The 26290-nt window shown below is 46.9% G+C and overlaps 1 protein-coding gene across 1 annotated transcript in view; it reads left to right on the forward strand.

Moving 5' to 3' along the window:
* Positions 1 to 26290, forward strand: part of LOC120731844 (receptor-type tyrosine-protein phosphatase gamma-like) — a 278578-nt gene that overhangs the window by 200522 nt on the left and 51766 nt on the right. Inside the window, exons 4-5 of the mRNA XM_040029139.1 lie at positions 1547 to 1695; positions 14445 to 14540. Of these exons, the coding sequence (XP_039885073.1) occupies positions 1547 to 1695; positions 14445 to 14540 (245 nt within the window). The remainder of the gene's footprint in view (positions 1 to 1546; positions 1696 to 14444; positions 14541 to 26290) is intronic.

Consider the following 26290-nt stretch of genomic DNA (forward strand, 5'->3'; position numbering starts at 1 on the left):
GGTCAGCCTGTGTTTTTGTTTTCTGTTGGGGTTTTTTTGGACTCTCTTGCTCCTGGTTGTTTTTGATTTAGACTCCACCCTGGTCACCCTGTTTTTGTCTTGGGGCCATCAGGAGCTGGCCCCATTTGGGTTTAGCCTTGTCCTGCCTGTCACACAGCACTAACCCTGACACCACTTGTGAATGTGAAAATAAATGGTAAGTGGTCTGTATTTGTATAGCGCTTTACTTGGTCCTAAGGACCCCAAAGCGCTTTACACTATACACAATCATCCACCCATTCACACACACATTCACACACTGGTGATGGCAAGCTACAGTGTAGCCACAGCCGCCCTGGGGCGCGCTGACAGAGGCGAGCATAGTGTTTCAATTCTCTCTATATCTCAGAAAATTGCAATAGAATGACAAAGGACCCTGTAAGGGAAATTATAAGCAACTGAAAAACAATTCTGCCTGGCAAATTAGCCCCTCATATGAGAATATGCTTTATAAGCTGATGGAAACTGACGGAAATGATCTTTAGTGAAGATGTATTCCTCAGAGAAAATCTGAAGGAGAAACAGACCTATCTTTAGCATGTCTTAGAATATGTTTCTTTAATTTATGCATTTAAAGCTGTTTCATGCGGTGCATGTGCCCACATTCTGATGGTGTTTCAAGGAACCTTTGAAATTGTCTTCATGTCATCGATAGATGTCACATTTTTGTTTCTGTATCTGTTTTTAAAGAGAAATTATTTCCATGTCTGCTGAAAAATCTGATAAGTAATGCTAAAGCTCACTTTTTTCATCTACCCACAAATTGGTATGGCCCGGATCTGGCTTACACGTGGCCCACACATGGGCCAGCACAAGGCCATTTGCAGACACACTGCTGGTCCTGTGCTGGCCCAGAACAGTTTCAACTCTGGCCCCAGATGTTAGCCTAATGTGTACCTTAATCAAGCCATGTAATAACAACATGTGCCGGAACATAGGAGTGCAAAAGTAACATGACGAAACTCTGTTCAGACAGTGAATGGACTGATTCTTATATTGCACTTTTCTACTCTCCTGGATTACTCAAAGTGCTCTATACAACATGCCACATTCACACACTTTCTCTAAACTGAGTGCTTTCTAACTACATTTATACACATTCACATTCTTGACATGCAGACTGGAGGAGCCAGGGATCAAACCACTAATCTTCCGACCAATAGGTGTCCTGCTCTACCTCCTGAGCTACAGCCACCCAGTGGGAAGCATGAATAAACCCTTACAAGGTTTTGGATAAAGTGTACACTCCCAAACCTGTCAAACCTGCATTTGAAACGTTGGCTACCATAGCAGTATAGTATTGCAACATGGCATTTGGGTCTTCTAACTAAAATAGGAAAATAAATAGTGCCATCATTGCCAGGCCTGGCCCATATCTGGATGACATACCACTTACCATGTCAGAAGTCAGCCAGCAGTGCCGGCTTGACACCAGATGCGGGCCAGACCAGCCTGCTATGTGGGTAATCACTGTTTTTTTTTCTCTCCTCTTCTGTATTTCTTCCAGTCGCCATCATGTTGAAAGATCATTACTTTGTTCGGGGAGCAGGTCTACCAGGGAGGTTTAAGGCAGAAAAAGTAGAGTTTCATTGGGGCACAAGCAATGGATCGGAGGGCTCTGAACACAGTATCAATGGCCAACGTTATCCTGTGGAGGTAAGCTCAATTTTCTAAGGAAAAGAATACAATATAATTTAAAATGTTTGAATATAATTTTTGACTACATTTATATTTCACCGTTAAAAGGTGTTTACCTTACATTGTTTGGTAGACTTCTTTTCAGCACAACCTTACATGTCTTTACTTTTTTTTCAATTTCGACATATTGTATTGACAAAATTTACTTTCTATTGCATGAAAAAACATAAAATCCAAGTAGGCAAAATTATTAATTTTTTACTGTGAAAACAAACACATTTAAGGAATCATTTTTATAACTTGAAATGCAAATATAAATTATAAAAAAATATATATGAATTTTGCAAACTTAAAAAATACATGCAATGGCTGGGGTGTCTTTTGTGCAACTATTTAAAACTTTTTCCTTTAGAACTATCAGGTGTCACAATAAGGTGCTACACAAATTATTTGTGCCATTCCACCACGAGACTGAGGGACAGGCCTTAGACCCAAAGACTTGACAACAGGAGCTGTATCACTTTGTCTGTTTTCCACGCAGAGACAGCATTTACATTTCAGTGTCCCTGTCGTGGCTATTTGGCCAGCATCTGTGTCATTCAACAGCCACCTTATTGTTTTGACACATAATACAAAAAACAAGCAAAAAAAAAAACTACACTACAAACCAACTACGCACTCCAAACAAGCTAATGTCACAAATCTCACATCTGAAATCTCGCTTTCTTGTCGCTGTCACTATCCCCGCTTCCTAAGCAAGCAAATGTCAAATGTTATCATATAATGTTTGTTTTTGGTTGGCATTTTTCTATTGACCCACAGGTTTCTGTAAGAACATACGTAGGCTGCCATGACAGACCAGTACTTCCGCAGTCCGGTTACTCAAAGTGAGAGCCAGCGTTCACTCGTTGCTAACAAAAAAATCGGTTACTTTGTGCTGTAATTAGCGGCTTTACCTGTTCGAGGATGAGCTCAATTGCTAACTTTACTGTTGCAGTGATGGCGAGGTTTCATTGGTGCTTTGCTAACACTAGACTTTATTGAACTATCAATAAAGTCTTGGTGTGCAAGGTGATATGGTGCACACTGGGAGTTCACATTGCACTGTTGCTCTGCCCTGTGACGTCTGTCTTAGTTTATCTTAGTTTATCTGTCTTAGACGTTTGATTTCAAGCCTCTTTTCTGTCCCTGCATTCCACCTGCGCTGCTCATCTGCACATGCAAGCCCCGTCTTTCCCCTCATCACAGCGTTCTGCACCTGCAACAAACATTAATAGTATTTTCTCACTGTCAATACTCAAGATTTAGCATCATGAGGAAATTTACACTAACAAAAGTACTACTGTGTCTGTTTATATCAGTGGTGGACAAAGGGCTGGTGTCCTGCATGTTTTAGATATGACCCTGGGTCAACACACCTGAAACATATCTAAACCACTGAAATAAAAGTACTGGCAAGGTCACCCATATTTTCCATTTCATATCAGTTGCTTTTTGATGCAGAAATATATGTCCACATTCTGTAATTTTTTTCGAATTATTATATTCTGTATATACTACCCAGTGTCACATTTTCTTATAATATTTTATTAAAATATTATAAGAATATTATTTTTTTTATCTTTGTGTGATTGTACAGCATACAGGCCACACAAAGTTTAAACAATGAGTGGCTTCCACATGTCAACAGTCAACAGCTCCACGCAGCACTTACACACATAGCAAAATTGGTATGGCCCGGACCTGGCCCACACAGTGTGCTTACACATGGCCCACATACCGCAAAGAATGACGGCCCTTTGGTGCCCCAGATCTGGTTTGCCAGATGTGGCCCACACATGGGTCAGCACAAGGCGAGTTGCAGACACACTGCTGGTCCTGTGCTGGCCCAGAACAGTTTCAGCTCTGGACCCAGATGTCAGCCTAATGTGCACATTAATCAAGCCATGTACTAACAACGTGCCAGAACATGCAAAATAGTGTGAAAGTAACATGACAAAACTCTGTTCAGATAGTGAATGGACTGACTTTTATATAGCACTTTTCTGGTCTCCCGGAGTATTCAAAGTGCTCTATACAACATTCCACATTCAGTCAATCACACATCTTCTTTAAACTGAGTGCCTAACTACATTCAGACTCTTGACATGCAGACTGGAGGAGCCAGGGATCGAACCACTAACCTTCCAATCAGGAGGTGACGTGCTTTACCTCCTGAGCTACAGGTTTTGGATAAAGTGTACACTCACAAAACTGTCAAACATGCATTTGAAACATTGGCTACCATAACAGTATAGTATTGCAACATGGCATCTGGGTCTTCTCAAATAGGAAAATAGGTACATAAATAGTGCCATCATTGCCAGACATGGCGCACATCTGGTTGACATACACTCTGCCATTACACCAGTCAGTCAGAAGTGCCAGCTTGATGCCAGATCAGGGCTAGACTTGTTTTCTATGGGCCTGGACCACATAAACCAAACCACAATCGAGCCAGATATGGCATGCCATCACATAGACAGTGCCATCTATGCCACACCTGGCCCATATCTGGATGACATACGTCTTATCATGCCAGAAGTCAGCCAGCAGTGCCAGCTTGATACCAGATCTGGGCCGGACTTCCTTGCTATGTGGGTAGCTAGATAGCAGCAGCGTGACTCCTCAATCACAGCCTTCCAGAGTTTCTGTTTCAGTCATTTAAACATTTTGATATCCACATAGGTGATACACCTTCCACAGAGTAACAGCTGCATGACTACATGATTTCCCTTATCCAGCGATACAGGAACAACCGGGTGTCTCGACTGCTCCACTTTCCCTTAGCAAGAGGTTCCCAAAGTGGGGGGATGCACAGCCATTGCGGGGGGTGCGGTATGAATGTAAAAAACAACAACAACAAAAAAAATGCTTGGACATTGCTAGCATAATTGACAGGTTTTTGATGGGGCGCCCACACAAACGCAAAGCAGGAGATGAAGCATTCCCAAATTTGTTCCCAAATATGATGAAGTGTCACGGCCCAGCAGCACGAGGTAACAGAGATGGACACAGGTGCAGAAACCAACCCGGAAGCGAGACGGTAAGAGAACAAAGGATTTATTTCCCCCCACAAGTAAACACAAGCAAAAGCAAAACGACGCCACCACACTAGTGGCGCGTAGGATAACCTAAGGTAACTAAGGGTGACCTAGACAACTCTAGGAGGCAGCTGAACAGCAGAGGCAGCGGGGAGGTGGAAACTGGACTACGAAGGGGCAGGGGCACTGAAATGAGAGGAGATCACAGTCAGTGGGATCCAGCAGACAATCAACAATCCTCCACAGTTAAACTGAGTTGCCTTACTTGGTTTCAGGTGGAGGGAAAAGGTAGGGCGCAAGGCCCGGATGCGGTCGAGACGTGGGGAGGCAGGCAAGTGAGTGGTGGGCCGGCAGGCAACGTCGTATCAGCAGCAGGCGGCCCAGGTCCAGGAAAGCGGGGATGAGGAAGACAAGACCTCCACTCCAGGAGCTACCTCTGAGAACAAGAAGAACAGGTAAGTCGTCACACGGGTTCTGGACAGAGCAATCACACTCCACTTGACTAACATGGGGATAGCAGATACTCAGGCGATGAACGGTTGAGTGCGCAGGTCTGATAAACTGCCGGAATAATTGCCCACAGGTGGTCAGCCAGGGAGGAGCAACCGAACTCCACCTAAAGGAGGAGGAGCCGCTGTTGGAGACCTGCAGGTACCCACCCAGACCATGACACCACCCCCCCCTCAAGGCAGCCCTGCCCCGGCCCGCGCCGGCTGCTGTAGAAGTCCGAAAGCAAGGCAGGGTCAAGAATCCGGGACCGGGGAACCCAGGACCGCTCCTCCGGCCCGTACCCCTCCCAGTCAACCAGGAACTGCCTGCCCCTCCCCCGCCGGCGAACGTCCAGGATGCGGTGGACCGTGAAGGCGGGATGCCCGTCGATGAGCCGGGCAGGCGGTGGGGTCTCAGAAGGCGGGCACAATGGACTCACCACAACCGGCTTGACTTGGGAGACGTGGAAGGTCGGGTGGATCCGTAACGAGGAGGGCAACTTCAGCCTGACCGCTGAGTGGCCAATCACCCGTTCCACCTCAAAAGGACCGATGAAACGCGGGGCCAGCTTGCGAGAGTCCGTCTTGAGGGGAATGTCTCTCGCAGAAAGCCACACCTTCTGTCCCTGGGCGTAAGTAGGGGCCGCCCTGCGACGGCGGTCCGCGTAGTGGTGCTGGCGGGCGGCGGACTGGCACAAGGCCCGGCGGGTGCCCGTCCACACCCGTGGACCTCCAATTCCTGGTTGAGGCGTTCCGTCTGACCGTTAGTCTGAGGATGGTGTCCTGAGCTCAAACATGGTTTTGCTCCTAAGGATGTACAGAACGCCCTCCAGACCTGCGACGTAAATTGTGGTCCTCTGTCGGAGACGATCTCCGGAGACTAGATTTTGGAAAACCGCTGGGGCATTTGTGAGACCGAAAGGCATCACTAGATATTCAAAGTGCCCCAAGTGAGTGTTAAAGGCGGTTTTCCACTCATCGCCCTCCCTGATTCTGACGAGGTGGTACGCATTTCTGAGGTCTAATTTTGTGAAAATGGAGGCACCATGGAGCGTCTCGAAGGCGGAACTGATCAGCGGTAAGGGGTATTTGTTTTTTATCGTTATGTCATTAAGCCTCCTAAAATCGATACAGGGACGGAGCGAGCCGTCCTTCTTACTGACAAAGAAAAATCCGGCCCCTACAGGTGAGGAGGAGGAGGGTCTGATGATGCCCACGGCCAGAGAATCCTTTATGTACTTTTCCATGGCTGTCTTCTCGGGGCGTGTCAGGTTGTAGAGGCAGCTTGAAGGTAGGGTGGAACCCGGTAACAGGTCTATGGCACAGTTGTAAGGTCTGTGCGGGGGTAGTGATTGAGCTTTGTCTTTGTTAAAAACCTCCCTTAAGTCATGGTATACCAAAGGTATAACAGAAAGGTCTATGTTGGCGCTTTCGTCACGTGCGGGTTCGACAATGGCAGACGGCGGGGCTGAGACGAGACAATTGGCGTGGCAAAATGGGCTCCAACTTATAACTTTCTGCCCTGCCCAGTCCAGATGAGGGTTATGTAGTTTTAGCCAGGTAAAACCAAGGATAATGGGGATGCTGTCACGGCGAGTGAGGTGAGCCGTGTGGAGGAAATGAAGGAGGATCCAAATGCAGGCAGTCGTGAAGGTGTAAAGGTGGTTTATTGAACATGAAAGTAAATACAAACGGCAAATGGAGCTAGAACTAAACTATACTGGAATCAACTAAACTACAGAGCACAAACCTTAACGAGAACGACCAGAAGAGACTAACGGCGGACAGCAGGGAGAACACACGGGTGAGACATGGTAGAAACGCAGATGAGGCAGGGTGGAATACACAGACGGACCAGCAACTACAATGACGGAGGACATGACTTAAATACACCCAGAGAAACACAGGGGAATTACACACAGGTGGTGGACACAGCTGGGAATGATCAACAAAACGAGACAGAGGTAAAACTGAACACACTCACATGAGACCCAGACCTTCACAATAAAACAGGAAATGAGAACACCACACCAAGACGCAGACCTGACACTGAGAGACAGACAGAATGACACATGGAACCTGAACTAAACTAAACGTGAGATACAACCGAGAACAATTCCTTAAACATGAAACTCAAATAATAAACATCATAATCATCATCATCATCATAAACACAACAAGAGAACAAGAAAACAATCCCTGATGCAAACTAAAACCAAAACATAATAACCTCAAACATGGAATAACAAAAACATGAACTCCACATACTGGGTCCAACGGACCCAGACCCGTGACAGATGCTGGAGGAGTGGAACGTCAAGAAGGGGAGTCTCTCCCTATGGTTGCCTGAGGTGACTATAGTAATAGGTGCGGTGCGGTGAGGGATGTGAGAGAAAACTTGGTTTACTAGTGCTTTAACTGGGATGCTAGAGTCCAACTCAAAAAGGGGAATATTCAGCTGCTTGGCTAATTCTTTATCAATGAGGCTTTGCTCAGCGCCCGAATCGACTAATGCCTGGGACGTGTGGGTCGCGGAACCGAGCAAGAGCGTAACCGGCAACAAAAAACGGGGCTAAATCACTATTGGTACCGCCCACCCGTATCCCCGGACCTACCGGCGGGCATCTCCTTTTCCCTTCTCTGGACAGGTGGAAATAAAATGCTCTGCGGAATCACAATAAAAACATGAGCGAGAGCGACAACGCCTCTCCCTCTCTCGCGGGGACAACCGGGATCGCCCGATCTGCATGGGTTCTGGTTCCGATTCAGTCCTCTCCACGGCGACTGTGGCCGAAGGCTGAACCGGAAGCGGCGACGGGGAAATGAAAACCGGGGACGCACGCCGCACTGGCCGACGGGTACTGGAGTTCCTCTCACGCTCCCGCTCCTGCAGTCTGTTGTCAATGCGAAGTGTGAGCGGGGCTAACTCCTCGAAAGTGACAGGTTCGTCTCGGGACGCTAGCTGATCCTTCATGTGCTCATTCAGCGACTGCAAATAGACTCCCTGAAGGGCCTTATCGGGCCAGCCGACTGCCGCCGCGGCAGTGCGGAAGTCAATCAAATAATCCGCGATGCTACGGCGGCCCTGATGGAGATTTAACAGCCGCCGAACCGCACTGGCCACTGAGATAGGGTGAGTAAAAGTCTTCTTGAACTGGCCAAGAAAGGCATCATAGCTACAAGATGGCAACGGGTGTACGCTCAGGTATGCCTCGGCCCAATTTAGGGCTTGGTCGCGTAGTTTACCTATTATATAGGAAACTCGAACTGTGTCTGAAACGAAAGAGCGGGGCGAACGCCCGAACGCCAGCTCACACTGTAAAAGAAAACCGCTACAGGCCCCCGGGTCACCTGCGCACGGCTCCGGCTCCGGGGAAGCTGCGTCGCGGAACAGGTGAGCTCGCTGGGGCTCGGGATCTGCCACGGGCTGTGGTAAAGGCGCCGTCGGAGCGGGCTGAGGTGAACTACTGGCGGCGGGTTCTGACTCCGCCGAGGGTTGAAGGGACTGAATGTCGGATTGCATTTTAACCTGCTCGTCTGTGAGCGTGTGTACTTGGGCTAGGAGATACTGCAGCGTCTGTTCGTGACTACCGATGATAGCCCCCTGCTTACTTATCGCTACACGGGTTGGGTCTGCTGTGTCCATAAAACTGTCCTGAGTATACTGTCACGGACGAACGGCGCGAGGTAACAGAGATGGACACAGGTGCAGAAACCAACCCGGAAGCGAGACGGTAAGAGAACAAAGGATTTATTTCCCCCCACAAGTAAACACAAGCGAAAGCAAAACGACGCCACCACACTAGTGGCGCGTAGGATAACCTAAGGTAACTAAGGGTGACCTAGACAACTCTAGGAGGCAGCTGAACAGCAGAGGCAGCGGGGAGGTGGAAACTGGACTATGAAGGGGCCGGGGCACTGTAATGAGAGGAGATCACAGTCAGTGGGATCCAGCAGACAATCAACAATCCTCCACAGTTAAACTGAGTTGCCTTACTTGGTTTCAGGTGGAGGGGACAGGTAGGGCGGAAGGCCCGGATGCGGTCGAGACGTGGGGAGGCAGGCAAGTGAGTGGTGGGCCGGCAGGCAACGTCGTATCAGCAGCAGGCGGCCCAGGTCCAGGAAAGCGGGGATGAGGAAGACAAGACCTCCACTCCAGGAGCTACCTCTGAGAACAAGAAGAACAGGTAAGTTGTCACACGGGTTCTGGACAGAGCAATCACACTCCACTTGACTAACATGGGGATAGCAGATACTCAGGTGATGAACGGTTGAGTGCACAGGTCTGATAAACTGCCGGAATAATTGCCCACAGGTGGTCAGCCAGGGAGGAGCAACCGAACTCCGCCTAAAGGAGGAGGAGCCGCTGTTGGAGACCTGCAGGTACCCACCCAGACCATGACAATGAAGCATGTCTTCCCTTTGGCTTCACCTGCACTAGTGCCATGGTAGGTCTCCCCGACGGAATTTGTTTCCCCTGCATGAGGAACACACGCTGCGCTGTCCAAATCACGGACAAACAGTAGCCAACCTTCTTGATTTTGATTTTGCCTGAGCCAGAAATATTATAATTCTGATCACGCATCAGTACATTTCCATATTTTTATATCTATAAAAAGAAAACTGACACTTGCGAGACTTTATCAAAAGTGTAAGCATCACAGCAGATGCCTTTGTGTCAAAGTAACTGAGGATAAAACATGAAGGTGATTTTCCTTGCCTGGGATTTTATAGCAGATAACTTTAAAATTATTCTGCAATTTTAAAAAGTACAAATTTCTTCAGTATTGAACAGCAGAAATTAGGCTTTCTTGTCCGAGATCAGTAAAAAATCAGTAAAAAAAGTCAAAAAGTCAAAAAAAAAGACAGCGGCTGAGAGCGCTGTAAACAATGGTAGACTGGTGGGTAATAAGCGAATGAATAATGCAGAAAACAAAGATTTGAGATGGGAAACTGCTCTTGAAGTACACACAGAGAGAGAGAGCTGTGCATGAAGTGTGATTTTTATCGTGGTGGAAGCAAAACAGCAAAAGTCAGAGGGAATTAATGATGACATTTATCAAATGTGAAGTGTAGTTTGGATCTTCTTTTGCTGCTGGTTCAGTGAATTTTGGTTGGAGAGAGACGAAACCTGCAGCTCAGAATCGAGACGCAAAAAAGACGCAAACACAAAGCGAAGGACCCACCGATGCATCAGAATCAGTGAGCTGTCAGCTTTCAGCCCCTACGGCGTGTCCGTGTCCGTGGGTGAGAAAGCCAAGAAAGAGAAAGCTGATTCTGATGCGTCGGGTCCGGTCTGTGTTTACCTCTTTGTGTGGAATCTGTTTACCTGCTCTCATTTGCTGTTTGGTGGTTGCTGAGATTCTGGCATTTCTGGCAAAATACATTTATATATTTAAAAGTCGATTCAGGATTTCATGAATCGATATCACTTTATTCAAGCTACTCACCTCCCTCTTCCACCTGCACTTTCACACGTACACACTATGGGACTATGGGACAACTACAGGAGCAAGGCCAATCATAGAGGTGCCGCCCCTGACTATCTCTGATTGGGACACACGATAGGGGCATAATTTGTGTTGTTGACCACACGGAGACTTTCAGAGTTTTTTTTTCTTCTCTTTCCCTTCATCACAGGCAGCACTGCCATCAAGCTCACTGCCTGTCAATTTGTGCATTTGCATTATTTCCATTGTGTGGCTGCAGTTGGCTATTGTTGCTGAAAGTTGTGCTTATTTTAGTCTCATCGAAAAGTGTAGTTGTCTCTGTCAGAGAGTGCCTGTGTCCTGTTAACAATAAGTGGAGCTGGGAAAGCTGAGAGGCTAACAGCTTTTTATCTGGTGCTTTGTATATGCACATTGTGGATAAGCCGATGGTCTGTGACTAAACTGTAAATGGATGGGAGAATTAATGTTTCAATGAGGTTCAATCATTTACTTTAGTCAATATCATGAGCATGAAAAAGAAGGGTTTTATTTAAATAGCCCAATTTTCTGTTGCCTACATTGTAGAGCGTGGCTTTGCTTCCAGACCTCAACAGGAACATTAGCACACTTGGGGATTAAAATGTGATTCAGCCAATGGAGGAACCATACAATCTTAGTGGCTCTAGGGAAAACTGACAATAATTTCTATTGAGAGCTCCAGTAGATTTTCTTAGTGTACAGGCTGTGATCAGCAGACCTGCTGCTGCAGGTGCTCTGAAGTTTACTGCTCTTTGTGAACTTACACAACTGAATTCAATAAACCCATCATGTTACTGTGAGCCAAACTGTTTATTTAATTCATTTAGTATGATTTATTTAGCACAAAATTACAAAACAGTAATTACCATGAGGTGCTTTATATTGTAAGGCAGAGACCTTAAAACAATTCACTGCACTAGACTATGAAGTGTTAATATACATCAGTTTTTTTTGCAGGATGTTTCACAAAATGAAAAATCATAAATTCACATCATGTACAGATTTAATATCTGATTTAAAAAATGAGAAACTACATGCTTTAAATTACCAATTTATCAAATGCCTCTGAACACTGCTCTTCTTCTTCTCCTGTCCTGTTTTTCTTACATCTTTCTCCATCTCTGATTGAAGTTAGCTCTCACTCTTTTCTGTCTCTGAACAGAAGCTGGATTTTTAGCTACTGTGGCAAATACGGTGTGAAACAAGCTGCACATAAACACTGTGTTTACGGATATTTGTTGAGCTGATACAAATGTAGCATTTGAAATTATGTTCCCCTTATAAAGTATTACTCACCTTATGCTCGCTCGTCTTCTGTAGGGATAGCTAGATACTTAAGTATCGCGGCCAGAACTTCTGAACATCTGCATTCCCACCAATGTTGTGGAACTCCAGACTATGGTGCCTGAATCCCCTCAGTGAGATCATTTACAAGACTGGCTACGGATATCGACTACGGAATGGAGCAGTTGTCAGCCACCTCCTCTACATGGATGACATCAAACTGTATGCCAAGAATGAACGAGGATATCCTTCATAAAGATAGCTATAACTTTTGATAGAAGACTCAGATACACGTATATATGGCTTTATCTTATAGAATTCAATATCCCCTGTTGAGCAAACAGGTTTTAAAGCAGTTTGAGCTAAGATTTTCAAGTTATTCACAAGATGAAAACTTGTACTTTTTTCGTGCGAAAACGCCATTCAAATGCATGTAACAGTGAGAAAAGCACTGTCTTGGCGAAAGAAAGCGTTTTTGTACAACTTCATAAAGATAGCTATAACTTTTGATAGAAGATTCAGATACACGTATTTACGGCTTTATCTTATAGAATATACAGCAATATACAGCAATGAGATTGGAATTTCATTCAGACTGGAAAAGTAGTCGGATGATAACAAAGAGAGGGAAGGTAGTCAGAACTGAGAGGATCGGACTACCAGGAGGCAACATTGCAGACATAGAGGACCGCTACAAGTACCTGGGGATCCCACAGGCAAATGGGAACCATGAAGAGGCCGCTAGAAAAGCTGCAGCCACCAAGTACCTGCAGAGGGTCAGGCAAGTCCTGAGAAGTCAGCTGAAGGGTAAGAACAAGATCCGGGCTATCAACACCTACGCCCTGCCTGTGATCAGGTACCCTGATGGGATAACAAGCTGGCCAAAGGAGGAGGTAGAAGCCACTGACATCAAGACAAGGAAGCTCCTGACCATGCATGGAAGGTTTCACGCCAGGTCCAGCACAGTGAGGCTTTACGCTAAGTAGAAGGAAGGAGGCAGGGGACTGGTGAGTGTCAGCACCACAGTCCAGGATGAGACAACAAACATCGACGAATACATCAGTAAGATGGTCCCAACCAACCGCGTGCTCAGTGAAGTCTATCACACCAGGCAAGACCCCAGGTGCGGGCTATGTAAAGATGCCCCTGAGACAATCCGACACATAACAACAGGGTGTAAGATGCTAGCAGGCAGGGCATACATGGAACGCCATAACCAAGTGGCCAGCATAGTGTACAGGAAGATCTGTGCCGAGTATGGCCTGGAAGTCCTGAGGTCAAAATGGGAGATGCACCCTAGGGTGGTGGAGAATGACCGAGCTAAGATCCTGTGGCACTTCCAGATACAGACGGACATAATGGTGGTGGCTAAGCAACTGGACATAATGATGGTAGACAAACAGAAGAAGACGGCCGTAGTGATAGATGTAGCGGTTCCCAATGACACCAACATCAGAAAGAAGGAACACGAGAAGCTCGAGAAATACCAAGGGCTCAGAGAAGAGCTCGAGAAAATGTGGAGGGTGAAGGAAACAGAGCCTTCATTAGGAACTCTGCAACATTAGAGGCCAACTAAGGATCTACCAAGGAGATGCTCTGTCCACACTGCTGTTCTGCATAGGCCTGAACCCTCTCAGTGAGATCATTGACAAGACTGACTACGGACACTGACTACGGAAGGGAGCAGTTGTCAGCCACCTCCTTAACATGGTTGAAGCTCGATGCTGAGAGTGAACAAGACATTGATTCACTGATCCACACCACCAGGATATACAGCAATGTTATTTGGAGTGGAGAAGTGCAGTCGGATGGTAACAAAGAGAGGGAAGGTAGTTAGTGTGATCCTCTCAGTTCTATCTGAAGGCAACATTGCAGACCACCACAGAACCACTATCCAGGATGAAACAATGAACATCAGGAAGATCGTCACAACCAACTGTGTGCTTAGTGAACACCTCAGGCAGGAGAAATCCCAGAAAGAAGAGGAGCAAGAGGAAGAACCATGCAAGGACAGGTCCCTGCACAGTATGTACCACCAGCAGATAGAGTAAGTGGCTGGCATCCAGAAATCCTACCAGTGGCTGGATAAAGTTGGACTAAAAGACCGCACAGAGGCAGCACAGGAGCAAGCTCTAAGATCCAGAGAGGCTGTGGTCTACCACACCAGGCAAAGCAGACAGGCTGTGTAAAGATGCCCCTGAGACAATCCTTCACATTGCACCAGGGTGCGAGATGCTAGCACACAGGACATACATGGAACATCATAACTAAGTGGCCAAAATTGTATATAAATCTATATATATATTTCATGGCAGCTTTGGGTGTCTGTACACCTACAACATGTGAACTGCTGCTATACCTCCTGAGCCACAGCACCATAAATTAACATGGTTTCACTAGTTTTCTGTCTCACAAACTAATGTCAGTTTTTTCTTCTTCCACAGATGCAGATCTACATGTATAACTCAGATGACTTTGAAAGTCTCACGGCAGCACTCAGAGAGAAGAGAATCATTGCAGCCATGGCTGTTTTTTTCCAGGTAGGAAAAGGTTACGTTACTTACTCGAAAGATGAGGTAGATTTCAGTTGTGCATGTTCTTTCTTCTGGATTGGGAATTTATCATTAATGTTTTACAGGAGAACTCACTGCAAAAAGAAAATTCTGTCAGTACAAGCTTTGTACTGACATATCAGAGGTTGTTGATACAATAACACACTGCAGACATCTAGCAGACTGTTTAACATTATGTTACAAGGGACATCTAAGCCTTGTGAACTCATATTGCAACTCCAGCAACAAGATGCAGTGACCCAAAGTCTCCATTTCAACTTGTGTTGAAAGTGTGGACTTCAAACAATATACCAGCCACGTAAAACCACAGTTATGATTAAAAATACACGCAATGTTTCTGAAAACATATAACATATATGTTCCAGCCATATGTTCTGCACACTCGGGTAAAGAGAGGGGCTGAGCTGTCAACTGATCACCAAGTGGTGGTGAGTTGGATCAGGTGGCGGGGGAGGCCACTGGACAGACCTGGTGCTCCTAAACGTACAGTGAGGGTGTGCTGGGAATGTCTAGCAGAGGCCCCAGTCCGCCCCAGATCTTCAACGCACACCTTAGGCAGAGCTTCAACAGCATTCCGAGGGAGACTGGGGACATCTGAATGAGTCTGAATGGACCATGTTCAGCACCTCCTTTGCCAAAGCTGCTGCACTGAGCTGCGGCCGCAAGGTGGTTGTTGCCTGTCATGGTAGTAAACCCCCGAACCAAATGGTGGACACCAGAGGTGAAGGGAGCCACCAGGCTGAAGAAGAGATTCTGGCAAACCTTTCAGGCGACTCAGGAGGGGAAAGCGGTGCTCTACCTGTACTGTGTATAGTGTGGGTGGAGCACTGCTGACTTCAACTGAGAAAATTGTTGGGCGGTGGAAGGAATACTTCGAGGACCTCCTTAATCCCACTGACACGTCTTCCATAGAAGAAGCAGAGTCGGATGACCCGCCAATTTCCAGGTGTGAGGTCACTGAGGCAGTTAATCAACTCCTTGGTGGCAGAGCCCCTGTGGTGGATGAGGTCCGCCCTGGATTCCTGAGGGCTCTGGATGTTGTAGGGCTGCCCTGGCTGACACGCCTCTACAATGTTGCATGGACATCAGGGGCGGTACCCCTAGACTGGCAGACCGGGGTGGTGGTCCCCATCTTTAAGAAGATGGACCGGAGGGTGTGTTCCATGGGTATCACAGCCTCCCTGGGAAGGTCTATGCCAGAGTGCTGGAAAGGAGAGTCCGTCCATTAGTGGAATCTCAGATACAGGAGAAATAATGCAGTTTTCGCCCTTGTCACGGAACACTGGACCAGCTCTTTATCCTCTTGAGGATACATGAGGGTGGATTGGAGTTTGCCCAACCAGTCTACATGCGTTTTGTGGACTTGAAGAAGGCATTCGACCGTGTCCCTCGGAGTGTCCTGTGGGAGGTGCTGCGGGAGTATGGGGTGTCTGGCCCATTGCTATGCCATTCGATCTCTATACAACCATTGCAAGAGCTTGGTTCGCATAGCCGGCAATAAATCAAACTCGTTCTTGGTGGGTGATGGGCTCTGCCAGGGCTGCCCTTTTGTCACTGATTCTGTTCATAATTTTTATGAACAGAATCTCTAGGCAAATTTCTAGGCAAAGCCAAGTGATGGAAGGCTTTCACTTGGGTGGTCTCAGAATGTCATCTCTGCTTTTTGAAGATGATGGTTCTGTTGGCTTCATCGGTTGATGGCCTCCAGGTCGCACTGGAATTAAGCGGCGGGAATGAGGATCAGCATCTCCAAATCTGAGGCCATGGTTCTCAGTCGGAAAAGGGTGGAGTATCCACTTCGAGTCAGGGACGAGTTCTTGACATTCTTCACGCACACCCTTGCATTATACATGCTTATCTTAGGCAGTAGTATCAGAAGGTACATAATACATTTTCACTGCTGTGCAGTGGATACAAACTTTATCTATCCATCAAGCAAGACCTTTACACCTGCTGTTTATTTTATTGACACACATGAATTAGATAAACTGCATTTCAGATAAAACTGAGGTTACGTACGCGACCCTAAAAATCCTTTAAATATGGTGCGTTTTTTGGCCTTTTTACAGCTTTATTTCAAAGGGTACATTGAAGAGTGATAGGAAAGCAGGGGGAGAGAGAGAGGGGAAGACATCTCAGCCATGCGGCATATGGTCCCCTGCTCATCCCAGTGTGCTAAACTGGTGTCCTTAAATATGGTGTTTAACTAGATGTGTAGTCTAGATGGCATTACCTTGGCCTCAAGTAACATTGAAGGATATTTTGGTCAAAAAATGAAGAAAATAAAAATATATGTTTAATATGCAAACTGGTTACTTGCATTTGAGCAATAGCTCCAAAATTAGAGACATCTTGTCTTGCAAAACTATTTCATGTGTTAATTACTTCTAGCCTGGACAACTGTAATTCATTTTCAGAAGGATGTCCTAAAAACGCAAAAGCAATTGATACAAAATTGTAACCCTACTTACAGTTTTTAAGCAAGAATGACCAAACTCTCACTAGGCCAGTATCAGATAATCTAAGAGGTATAAACATCAATAATGAAGGACCACACCAGGATAAACAGTGGATAACATTTTAAATTTGACACACCACAGCTGCAAATAAATGTACTTAATACAATAAAATAAAATACAAAATATCTCCCCAAAAATAAATTAAAGTGGGGTCAGACCCAAGACATGCTGGAGAGATTATATCTCTCGGCTGGCCTGGGAACGCCTTGGTGTTCCCCCGGATAAGCTGGAGGAGGTGGCTAGGGAGAGGGAGGTCTGGGCTTCTCTGCTTGGGCTGCTGTCCCCGCGCCCCTGCCCCCAGATAAGCGGAAGAAAATGGATGGATGGATGGCATACAGCTTTTCTCTGAGTCAAATGTTTGAATGAATGTCTGATAACTGATGGATCGTCAGGGCCCGTTCTATGTTTGTTTAACTGTTTGTCCTACCACACTCTTGTGAAGAAGGAACATTTGAAGTCCTGCAGGTATCTGTTCCAACACACAATGGAAATGAAACTCTGGCTTGAATACAACCTCAGCAATCTTAACCACTCTTGGGTTGGCTCGCCATCCAGTTAACTGGAACTGTAGAATCGCTACTGTTCAATGGAGTTTTGCTTCAGACTGGGTTCGTCTGTCGAGTTATCCTTTTACCAGATAAAAAAAAACCTGACCAAAGAACAGGGTAAAATTCTAAAGAACCAACCACTGCAGCAGAGTCGCTTGCAAGTCCCAGCAATTCAGCTTCGGTAACATTAGTTTGCCGAGCACATGGCATTGTATGAGCATGAATGCAATGGCAACTGCGGAAAGTCATGTCAAGGTCAACAGCAATGGTTGCTGGGAGCTCATTGCTGATTGCCCAAGTTACACAACAACAAATCATCTTATTTGTCCACATCTTCCTTTAACCCCAAAAAGCACATGACGAAATTGTTTACATCATGCACACCAAAAATTTCTTTCCACTGCTCTTTTTTTGCAGAAAACATGTTTTGCAGAAAGCCATACCTGTTGCCCGACCCGGTATGCGAGGGCCGGAACGCGGCGGCGTTCTCTTGTTCTGCTTGGCGGTCCTCAACAGGGTGGTTCGGGTGGCACGCAATACCTGTCGGCAGTGCCGCATGTGGTGCTTAACCGAAGGAACCGTCAGTTCCCCTTCCGACACAGAGAGAAGCGGGGGCTGGTACCCCAGGGAAATGGGGAAACTCCAGTGGCTCCCGACGTGCTAGCATTATGGGCATATTCAATCCAAGCCAGTTGATTGCTCCATGACGACTGGTTGGAAGAGACTACACAACGTAGCATCGCTTCGAGTTCTTGATTAGCTCGTTCCGTTTGCCCGTTAATTTGAGGGTGGAAGCCGGAAGATAAGCTGACCCCCAGTTCCTTACAAGACTCCTTCCATACCCGGGACGTGAACTGGGGACCCCGATCGGACACTATATCTTGGGGAACACCGTGGAGACGGAACACCTGCTGTGTCAGAATCTTGGCAGCTTTCAGGGCTGAAGGGAGTTTAGGCAGAGCGATGAAATGAACAGCCTTAGAGAAGCGATCAATGATGGTCAGGATGACCGTGTTACCAGAGGGTGGGAGACCAGTGATGAAGTCCATTGTGATATGAGACCACGGGCGTCTGGGTACAGGCAATGGACGAAGGAGGCCGGCAGGAGGTGAACTGGGGGCCTTGTTACGGGCACAAACAGGGCAAGCCGCCACGTACTCCTGAGCGTCCTTCCCTAAAGTTGGCCACCAAAACAAATGTTGCAGAAAGGCAGTAGTGCGGTTTTTACCTGGGTGGCAGGCGAACTTGGCCGTATGGGCCCAGTGAAGGACCTTACTTCGGACTGCCGTGGGAACAAACATCCTCCCCTCTGGACCTGTCCCTGGATCAGGTTCTGACAGCTGAGCGTCCTTGATGATCCTCTCTATCTCCCAGGTCAGAGTCCCCACAAAGCATGAGGAGGGCAGAATGGGTTTCTCCTTCTCTTCAGGGTCAAGATCCGGGGTGAATTGATGTGATAACGCATCCGTTTTGAGATTACGGGAGCCGGGTCTGTAAGAGATTGTTAAGTTAAACCGTGTGAAAAATAGAGCCCACCTGGCCTGCCGGGCGTTCAGTCTCTTGGCTGCTTGGAGATAGGCTAAGTTCTTGTGGTCCGTCCAAATTACCACTGCCGAGTCAATGCCGCCACTCTTCGAGGGCCAGTTTTATGGCGAGGAGCTCCCGGTCTCCAACGTCATAATTGCTCTCTGCAGGAGATAAACGTTGAGAGAAAAAGGCACATGGGTGTAACTCTCCGTTTACCTGTTGGGATAGGATTGCCCACACGCCTGCGTCCGAAGCATCCACCTCCACCAAAAAGGGTTGACTGAGGTCCGCCTGCACCATCACCGGAGCTGAGGAAAAAAGGTGTCTGAGTTTCTCAAAAGCTTGTTCAGCGCCGGGAGACCAATGGAACGGCTGCTTAGGAGAGGTTAGTTTGGTGGGGGCAAGGCGACTTGACTGAAATTGCGAATAAACCGTCGATAGAAGTTGGCAAATCCCAGAAACTTTTGCAGCTGCTTACGGTTCCTGGGTTCGGGCCATTCCACCACCTCCTTTACTTTTACTGGGAAAACACAAGGATGTCGTCTAGATAAACGAAAATGCAGTGATAAATGAGGTCTGGTAAAACATAATTTATCATGGCCTGAAAAACAGCTGGATCATTTGTGAGCCCGAATGACATCACCAAATACTCAAAGTGCCCAAGGTGTCTGTTAAACGCCGTCTTCCACTCATCCCCCTGGCGGATCTGAATCAGATGATAAGCACTGCGGAGATCAAGTTTTGAGAAGATGGTTGCTCCCTGAAGGAGTTCAAAAGCAGAGGTGAGTAAAGGAAGCGGGTATTTGTTCTTAACTGTTATCTTGTTTAAACCTCAGAAGTCAATGAAGGGGCGGAGTGTCTTGTCTTTCTTCTCAACGAAGAAGAAACCTGCCCCAAGGGGAGAGGTGGACGGCCAGAATATCCCGGCCGCCAGTGAATCTGTTATGTAGCTCTCCATTGCCTCACGCTCTGGTTTCAAGATACTGTACAGATGGCTGTTGGGCAAGGGAGCGCCGGGAAGCAAGTCTATCCCACAATTGTATGGACGATGGGGGGGGGGAAGAGACTTGGCCTTTTCCTTACTGAACACTTGGGCTAGGTTGTGATATTCAGCCGGAACTGTAGTCAAATCGGGTGAAGCGTCTGGTGAAGACTGACTTGTGGGCGTCTGGCTAGCTGTAGCAGAACGTAAGCACTGTTCATGACACTGAGAACTCCACCCAGTTTTCCTGCCCTTCCTCCAATCGATCTGCGGGTTATGGTGTTTGAGCCAGGAGTAACCTAAAACTAGCGGAGTGTGAGGAGTCTTGAACAGGAACAGGCTGATTTGTTCAATGTGATTGCTGGAGAGAGAGAGTTAGATCTGTAGTGCGATGGGTGATGCTAGCTAAGGGGGCACCATTAAGAGCCGCCACCTGGAGGACCTCTGGTAAGGGTTCAACAGTTATACCCAACTTCTGGGCCAGGGCTTCATCAACAAAACTTTGTTCGGCCCTTGAATTGATTAGGGCACTATATGGGTGAATACAGTACTGAAAAATTAACTTGGTGGGGCAAGATATTTGTGGTGACACCCATCAATATCCCCACGGCTACTGACGGGCAGCCTCTTTTCCCGTGTCTGGGCATTTATCAGCAGAGGAGAAGCAGCAGCTGTGCTAAGAGACGGTCCGGGCGGCGGAGCATTAGCTGCGGCCCCAGGTGGAGTTAGCAAAATTTCTTTTAATTCAGCGACCAGCTGCCGCAACTCAGTTTGTTCATCAACAACATGTTTCATCATTTTTTCATGGCGTTCCAACATCTCACCTTGAATCGAGAGTTCTCGCAGAACCGGAGCGGCGTCCGCTGGATCCATGTTGATGGCTGGAGTATTCTGTTAAGGATGGTGAGTTAGCGAACCCAGACGCGGACCTCTCGTTTAAGTTGAACAGTGTCTTTATTTACAGTGAAGCCAAAACCAATCCACAGTTATCCACAGTGCAAGTCTCTTCAGTGGTCCTCTCCTCTTCTCCCCTCGTGTGTCCACAAATCTCCTGGAATTCAGTGAAGTCTCCCCTTCCGTCTCTCTGTCTCGTTCGCTTCCTGGGAAAAAGGTAAAACAGACACGATTAGCCGCCCCCGGCGCGCGAACACTCTCTTTAACACTCTCTGAGCTCGAGTCACTACCAGGCTTGGTGCAATACTCCAGCGCTGTCTGTCACTCAGCCACACCATTAAATAGTCCTGCCACGGTGGTGGATAATTGGCAGCAGCTGGCGAGGAATTGGTCGCAGGTGAGGCAGCTCAGAGCGGCAGCGCTTCCGGGTCGGAGGTCTCTCGTTGCTACGCGACCGCGTAACACTCGCAGCGGAGCGAGAGAGAGAAGAGGACAAACACAAACACACACAGGTCGACCGGTCGGGGCATCGTCCGACTCTGACAAGCCTCTGAGTAACACACTACATGTGTGGTCATATGTTGTGAACTGTAATGACTGGAGTGCAATCAAAAAGCCCAAGCAGAGAAGCCCAGACCTCCCTCTCCCCAGCCATCTCCTCCAGCTTGTCCGGGGAATACCAAGGCGTTCCCAGGCCAGCTGAGAGATATAATCTCTCCTTTGTGTCCTGGGTCTGCCTGGGGGCCTCCTCCCGGTAGGACATACTGGGAACACCTCACCCAGGAGGCACCCAGGAGGCACCCGGGAGGCATCTTTGTCAGATGACCAAACCACCTCAACTGGCTCCTTTCGATGTGAAGGAGCAGCAACTCTACTCTGAGCCCCTCCTGGATGACCGAACTTCTCACCCTGTCTCTAAGGGAGAGGCCACCACCCTTCGGAGGAAGCCAATTTCCGCCGTTTGTATCTGCAATCTCGTTGTTCGTTTTTGGTCACTACCCACAGCTTTTGGCCATAGGTGAGGGTAGGAACGTAGATTGACCTGTAAATTGAGGGCTTTGCTTTTACACCCAACTCTCTTCACCAAAACAGACCGGTACAGTATCCACAGCACTGCAGCTGCACCACCAATCTGTCTGTCAATCTCCCACTCCCTTCTCCCGTCACTCGTGAACAAGACCCCGAGATACTTAAACTCCTCCACTTGGGGCAAGAACTCGTCCCTGAGCACTCAACCCTTTTCCGGCTGAGGACCATGGCCTCAAATTTGGAGGTGCTGATTCTCATTCCCATCGCTTCACACTAGGCTGCAAAGCATTTCAAGGCGAGCTGGAGGCCATCACCCGATGAAGACAACAGAACCATCATCCTCGAAAAGCAGAGATGAGATTCTGAGACCACCCAAGTGAAAGCCTTCCGCGACTTAGTTACGCATAGAAATTATGTCCATAAAAATTATGAACAGAATCGGTGACAAAGAGCAGCCCTGGCAGAGCCCATCACCCAACAGGTTGCATAAGTGCATCAGAACATAAGTGGAGATGACGGTCAGGACCTGTTCCCCAACGCGGAGGCACAGGGAACAAACCCTTTCATCCACTGGGAGAAACCCCAATATACAGGCAGCAAGCCGAGGGGATACCAGGATACCCACCCCAGCCTGCCGTCTCTCACCAGGAGCAACTCTAGACGAGACAGAGTCCTCCCCCTCTGTAGGAGACTGGTTCCAGAGCCCGAGCCGTGCGTTGAGGTGAGCCCGACTATATCTAGCCGGTACCTCTCAACCACACGCACTAATTCAGGCTCCTTCCTCACCAGAGAGGTGACATTCCAAGTCCCAATTGCCAGTCTTGGTAGCTGGGGACCTCCGGCCGCCGCCCGGCTCACAATGCACCCGAACCCTACAGTGCCTCCTGCTGGTGGTAGGCCTGCAGGAAGATGGGCCCGTGTCCCTTTTTTGGGCTGTGTCCGGCCGGGACCCGGCCACCGGACACTTGCCCTCGGGCACCCTCCCCAGGCCTGACTCCAGGGAGGGGCCTCGGTAACTCTATCCCGGGCAGGGTGAACTGCTCTCTCTGTGGTCTTCTCATAGGGGGTTTCTGAATCACTCTTTGTCTGGTCTCTCACCCAGGACCAATTTGCTATGGGAGACCCTACCAGGGGGCAAACGCCCTTAGACAACATAGCCCCTGGGAACGCTGGGATACACAAACCCCCCCACCACGATAAGGTAGCGATTTGCGGAGGGGTAAAATTTGATTAGAAAAAATGTACTGCAGGTAAAAACCATGAGCCGTAGTATTGAGTCACAAGAATTAGTTATACTGCTAAATTCTTGAAAGATAATTCACCAAAGTCAACAGTTATCTGAGCAGCCATCCAGATTCAGTGCAAAATATAATCTAAGCTGCTAAAATTGTTCTTCAATGAAACAATAAACAAGTTTACTTTAAACATTTTTAAAAAGTGCATTTTATTAGCTGATACTGGAACTACAGTATAATTCCAATATTTACATGAGACTTGAACTCATTAAATCCATATCAATTTTAATTTGTTTAAGAGCTTTAGAGCTAGAATAGTACGTAAAACAGAAGCAGTATGTAAAACAGAAGTATATCTGTGCCACCATGTACATGTCACATAAGCCACTAAAATGTTACTTCTGTGAAGGTCACCAACTTTCAAAATAGATCAACTTGGATGGATTACCGTGAGAGGAATCACTGTAGAAAGAGAGAGACTTTTTATAGGGAAAAAAATATGAGGACATGTCACATTCTACTGTGGTTTCTTTTTTTTCCTCTAATTTGTCACTGCATCAGCCTGTCCCTGGAGAGAAAAAGGGAGCTTTAGGGATGAATGAAGAGAGAGAGAGAAAGAGAGAGAGAGAGAGAGAGAGAGGTACATAATTTGAAAAGGGAGAAGTGGATGGAAAGAGAAATTGGGAGTAGGACATTGTAAAGGAAAGTACTGTGGCTGAGGATTTAAGGGGACGAGCCTGTGGGCCTTCAGAGACAAGAATTAATAATGAAACTCTAATTCCCACTGTCCTCCTTTCTTTTTTTCTTGTCCTAAATGAGTCTGTCTGCCATAGTCTCACTGTGTCTTTATGGTAGCTTTGAATTCTCTTTATCCTCTTTCCCATTCATACAGGGAGTGCAGAATTATTAGGCAAATGAGTATTTTGTCCACATCATCCTCTTCATGCATGTTGTCTTACTCCAAGCTGTATAGGCTCGAAAGCCTACTACCAATTAAGCATATTAGGTGATGTGCATCTCTGTAATGAGAAGGGGTGTGGTCTAATGACATCAACACCCTATATCAGGTGTGCATAATTATTAGGCAACGTCCTTTCCTTTGGCAAAATGGGTCAAAAGAAGGACTTGACAGGCTCAGAAAAGTCAAAAATAGTGAGATATCTTGCAGAGGGATGCAGCAGTCTCAAAAGTGCAAAGCTTCTGAAGCGTGATCATCGAACAATCAAGCGTTTCATTCAAAATAGTCAACAGGGTCGCAAGAAGCGTGTGGAAAAACCAAGGCGCAAAATAACTGCCCATGAACTGAGAAAAGTCAAGCGTGCAGCTGCCAAGATGCCACTTGCCACCAGTTTGGCCATATTTCAGAGCTGCAACATCACTGGAGTGCCCAAAAGCACAAGGTGTGCAATACTCAGAGACATGGCCAAGGTAAGAAAGGCTGAAAGACGACCACCACTGAACAAGACACACAAGCTGAAACGTCAAGACTGGGCCAAGAAATATCTCAAGACTGTTTTTTCTAAGGTTTTATGGACTGATGAAATGAGAGTGAGTCTTGATGGGCCAGATGGATGGGCCCGTGGCTGGATTGGTAAAGGGCAGAGAGCTCCAGTCCGACTCAGACGCCAGCAAGGTGGAGGTGGAGTACTGGTTTGGGCTGGTATCATCAAAGATGAGCTTGTGGGGCCTTTTCGGGTTGAGGATGGAGTCAAGCTCAACTCCCAGTCCTACTGCCAGTTTCTGGAAGACACCTTCAAGCAGTGGTACAGGAAGAAGTCTGCATCCTTCAAGAAAAACATGATTTTCATGCAGGACAATGCTCCATCACACGCGTCCAAGTACTCCACAGCGTGGCTGGCAAGAAGGGTATAAAAGAAGAAAAACTAATGACATGGCCTCCTTGTTCACCTGATTTGGACCCCATTGAGAACCTGTGGTCCATCATCAAATGTGAGATTTACAAGGAGGGAAAACAGTACACCTCTCTGAACAGTGTCTGGGAGGCTGTGGTTGCTGCTGCACGCAATGTTGATGGTGAACAGATCAAAACACTGACAGAATCCATGGATGGCAGGCTTTTGAGTGTCCTTGCAAAGAAAGGTGGCTATATTGGTCGCTGATTTGTTTTTGTTTTGTTTTTGAATGTCAGAAATGTATATTTGTGAATGTGGAGATGTTATATTGGTTTCACTGGTAAAAATAAATAATTGAAATGGGTATATATTTGTTTTTTGTTAAGTTGCCTAATAATTATGCACAGTAATAGTCACCTGCACACACAGATATCCCCCTAAAATAGCTAAAACTAAAAACAAACTAAAAACTACTTCCAAAAACATTCAGCTTTGATATTAATGAGTTTTTTGGGTTCATTGAGAACATGGTTGTTGTTCAATAATAAAATTATTCCTCAAAAATACAACTTGCCTAATAATTCTGCACTCCCTGTATAGCCTGTTTCTCTCACCAGGTGTTTATTGTAGTTCCAGTTCTTAACTTGTTCAGTTGTTTGAAATAACTACACAATTTATGTTTTTTGGGTAAGTTTGAGGCTGTCTCACGTTGCCTTACAATTAACTGTTTGCCATTTCTCTTCACTGGCTGCACACATATTGAAGTTGTACAGGTTAATGAAAAAAAACGTATTAGTGGAATTAGGGGGGGATGAGTTCTGCTGGTGGTTTGTGAAGCAGGTGATGTACAACATATTTAACATGTTTTTGTATAAAAGCCACAATCAAGATGATGATACATTTGTTTTAATTTAGCTATCATGGTTTGGTTGTGCTCAGGTATAACTGAACCTGAGCACAACCAGAATTTGTAAAGAGAAAGTGTAGGTACTGAGCATCAGGGACAGTTTGGATTGAGGGATTGGGGAGAGCAGCCACCTGATGCTGGTGCCTCCATAAGCAGCTCTGTATAGAAACAAAGAAAAGGAACCATCATGTAAGGATAGAGCCATGTATAGCATATACCAGTA

The sequence above is a fragment of the Simochromis diagramma genome, unplaced genomic scaffold (assembly GCF_900408965.1).
Source record: "Simochromis diagramma unplaced genomic scaffold, fSimDia1.1 OVJJ01000352.1, whole genome shotgun sequence".
Classification (NCBI taxonomy): domain Eukaryota; kingdom Metazoa; phylum Chordata; class Actinopteri; order Cichliformes; family Cichlidae; genus Simochromis; species Simochromis diagramma.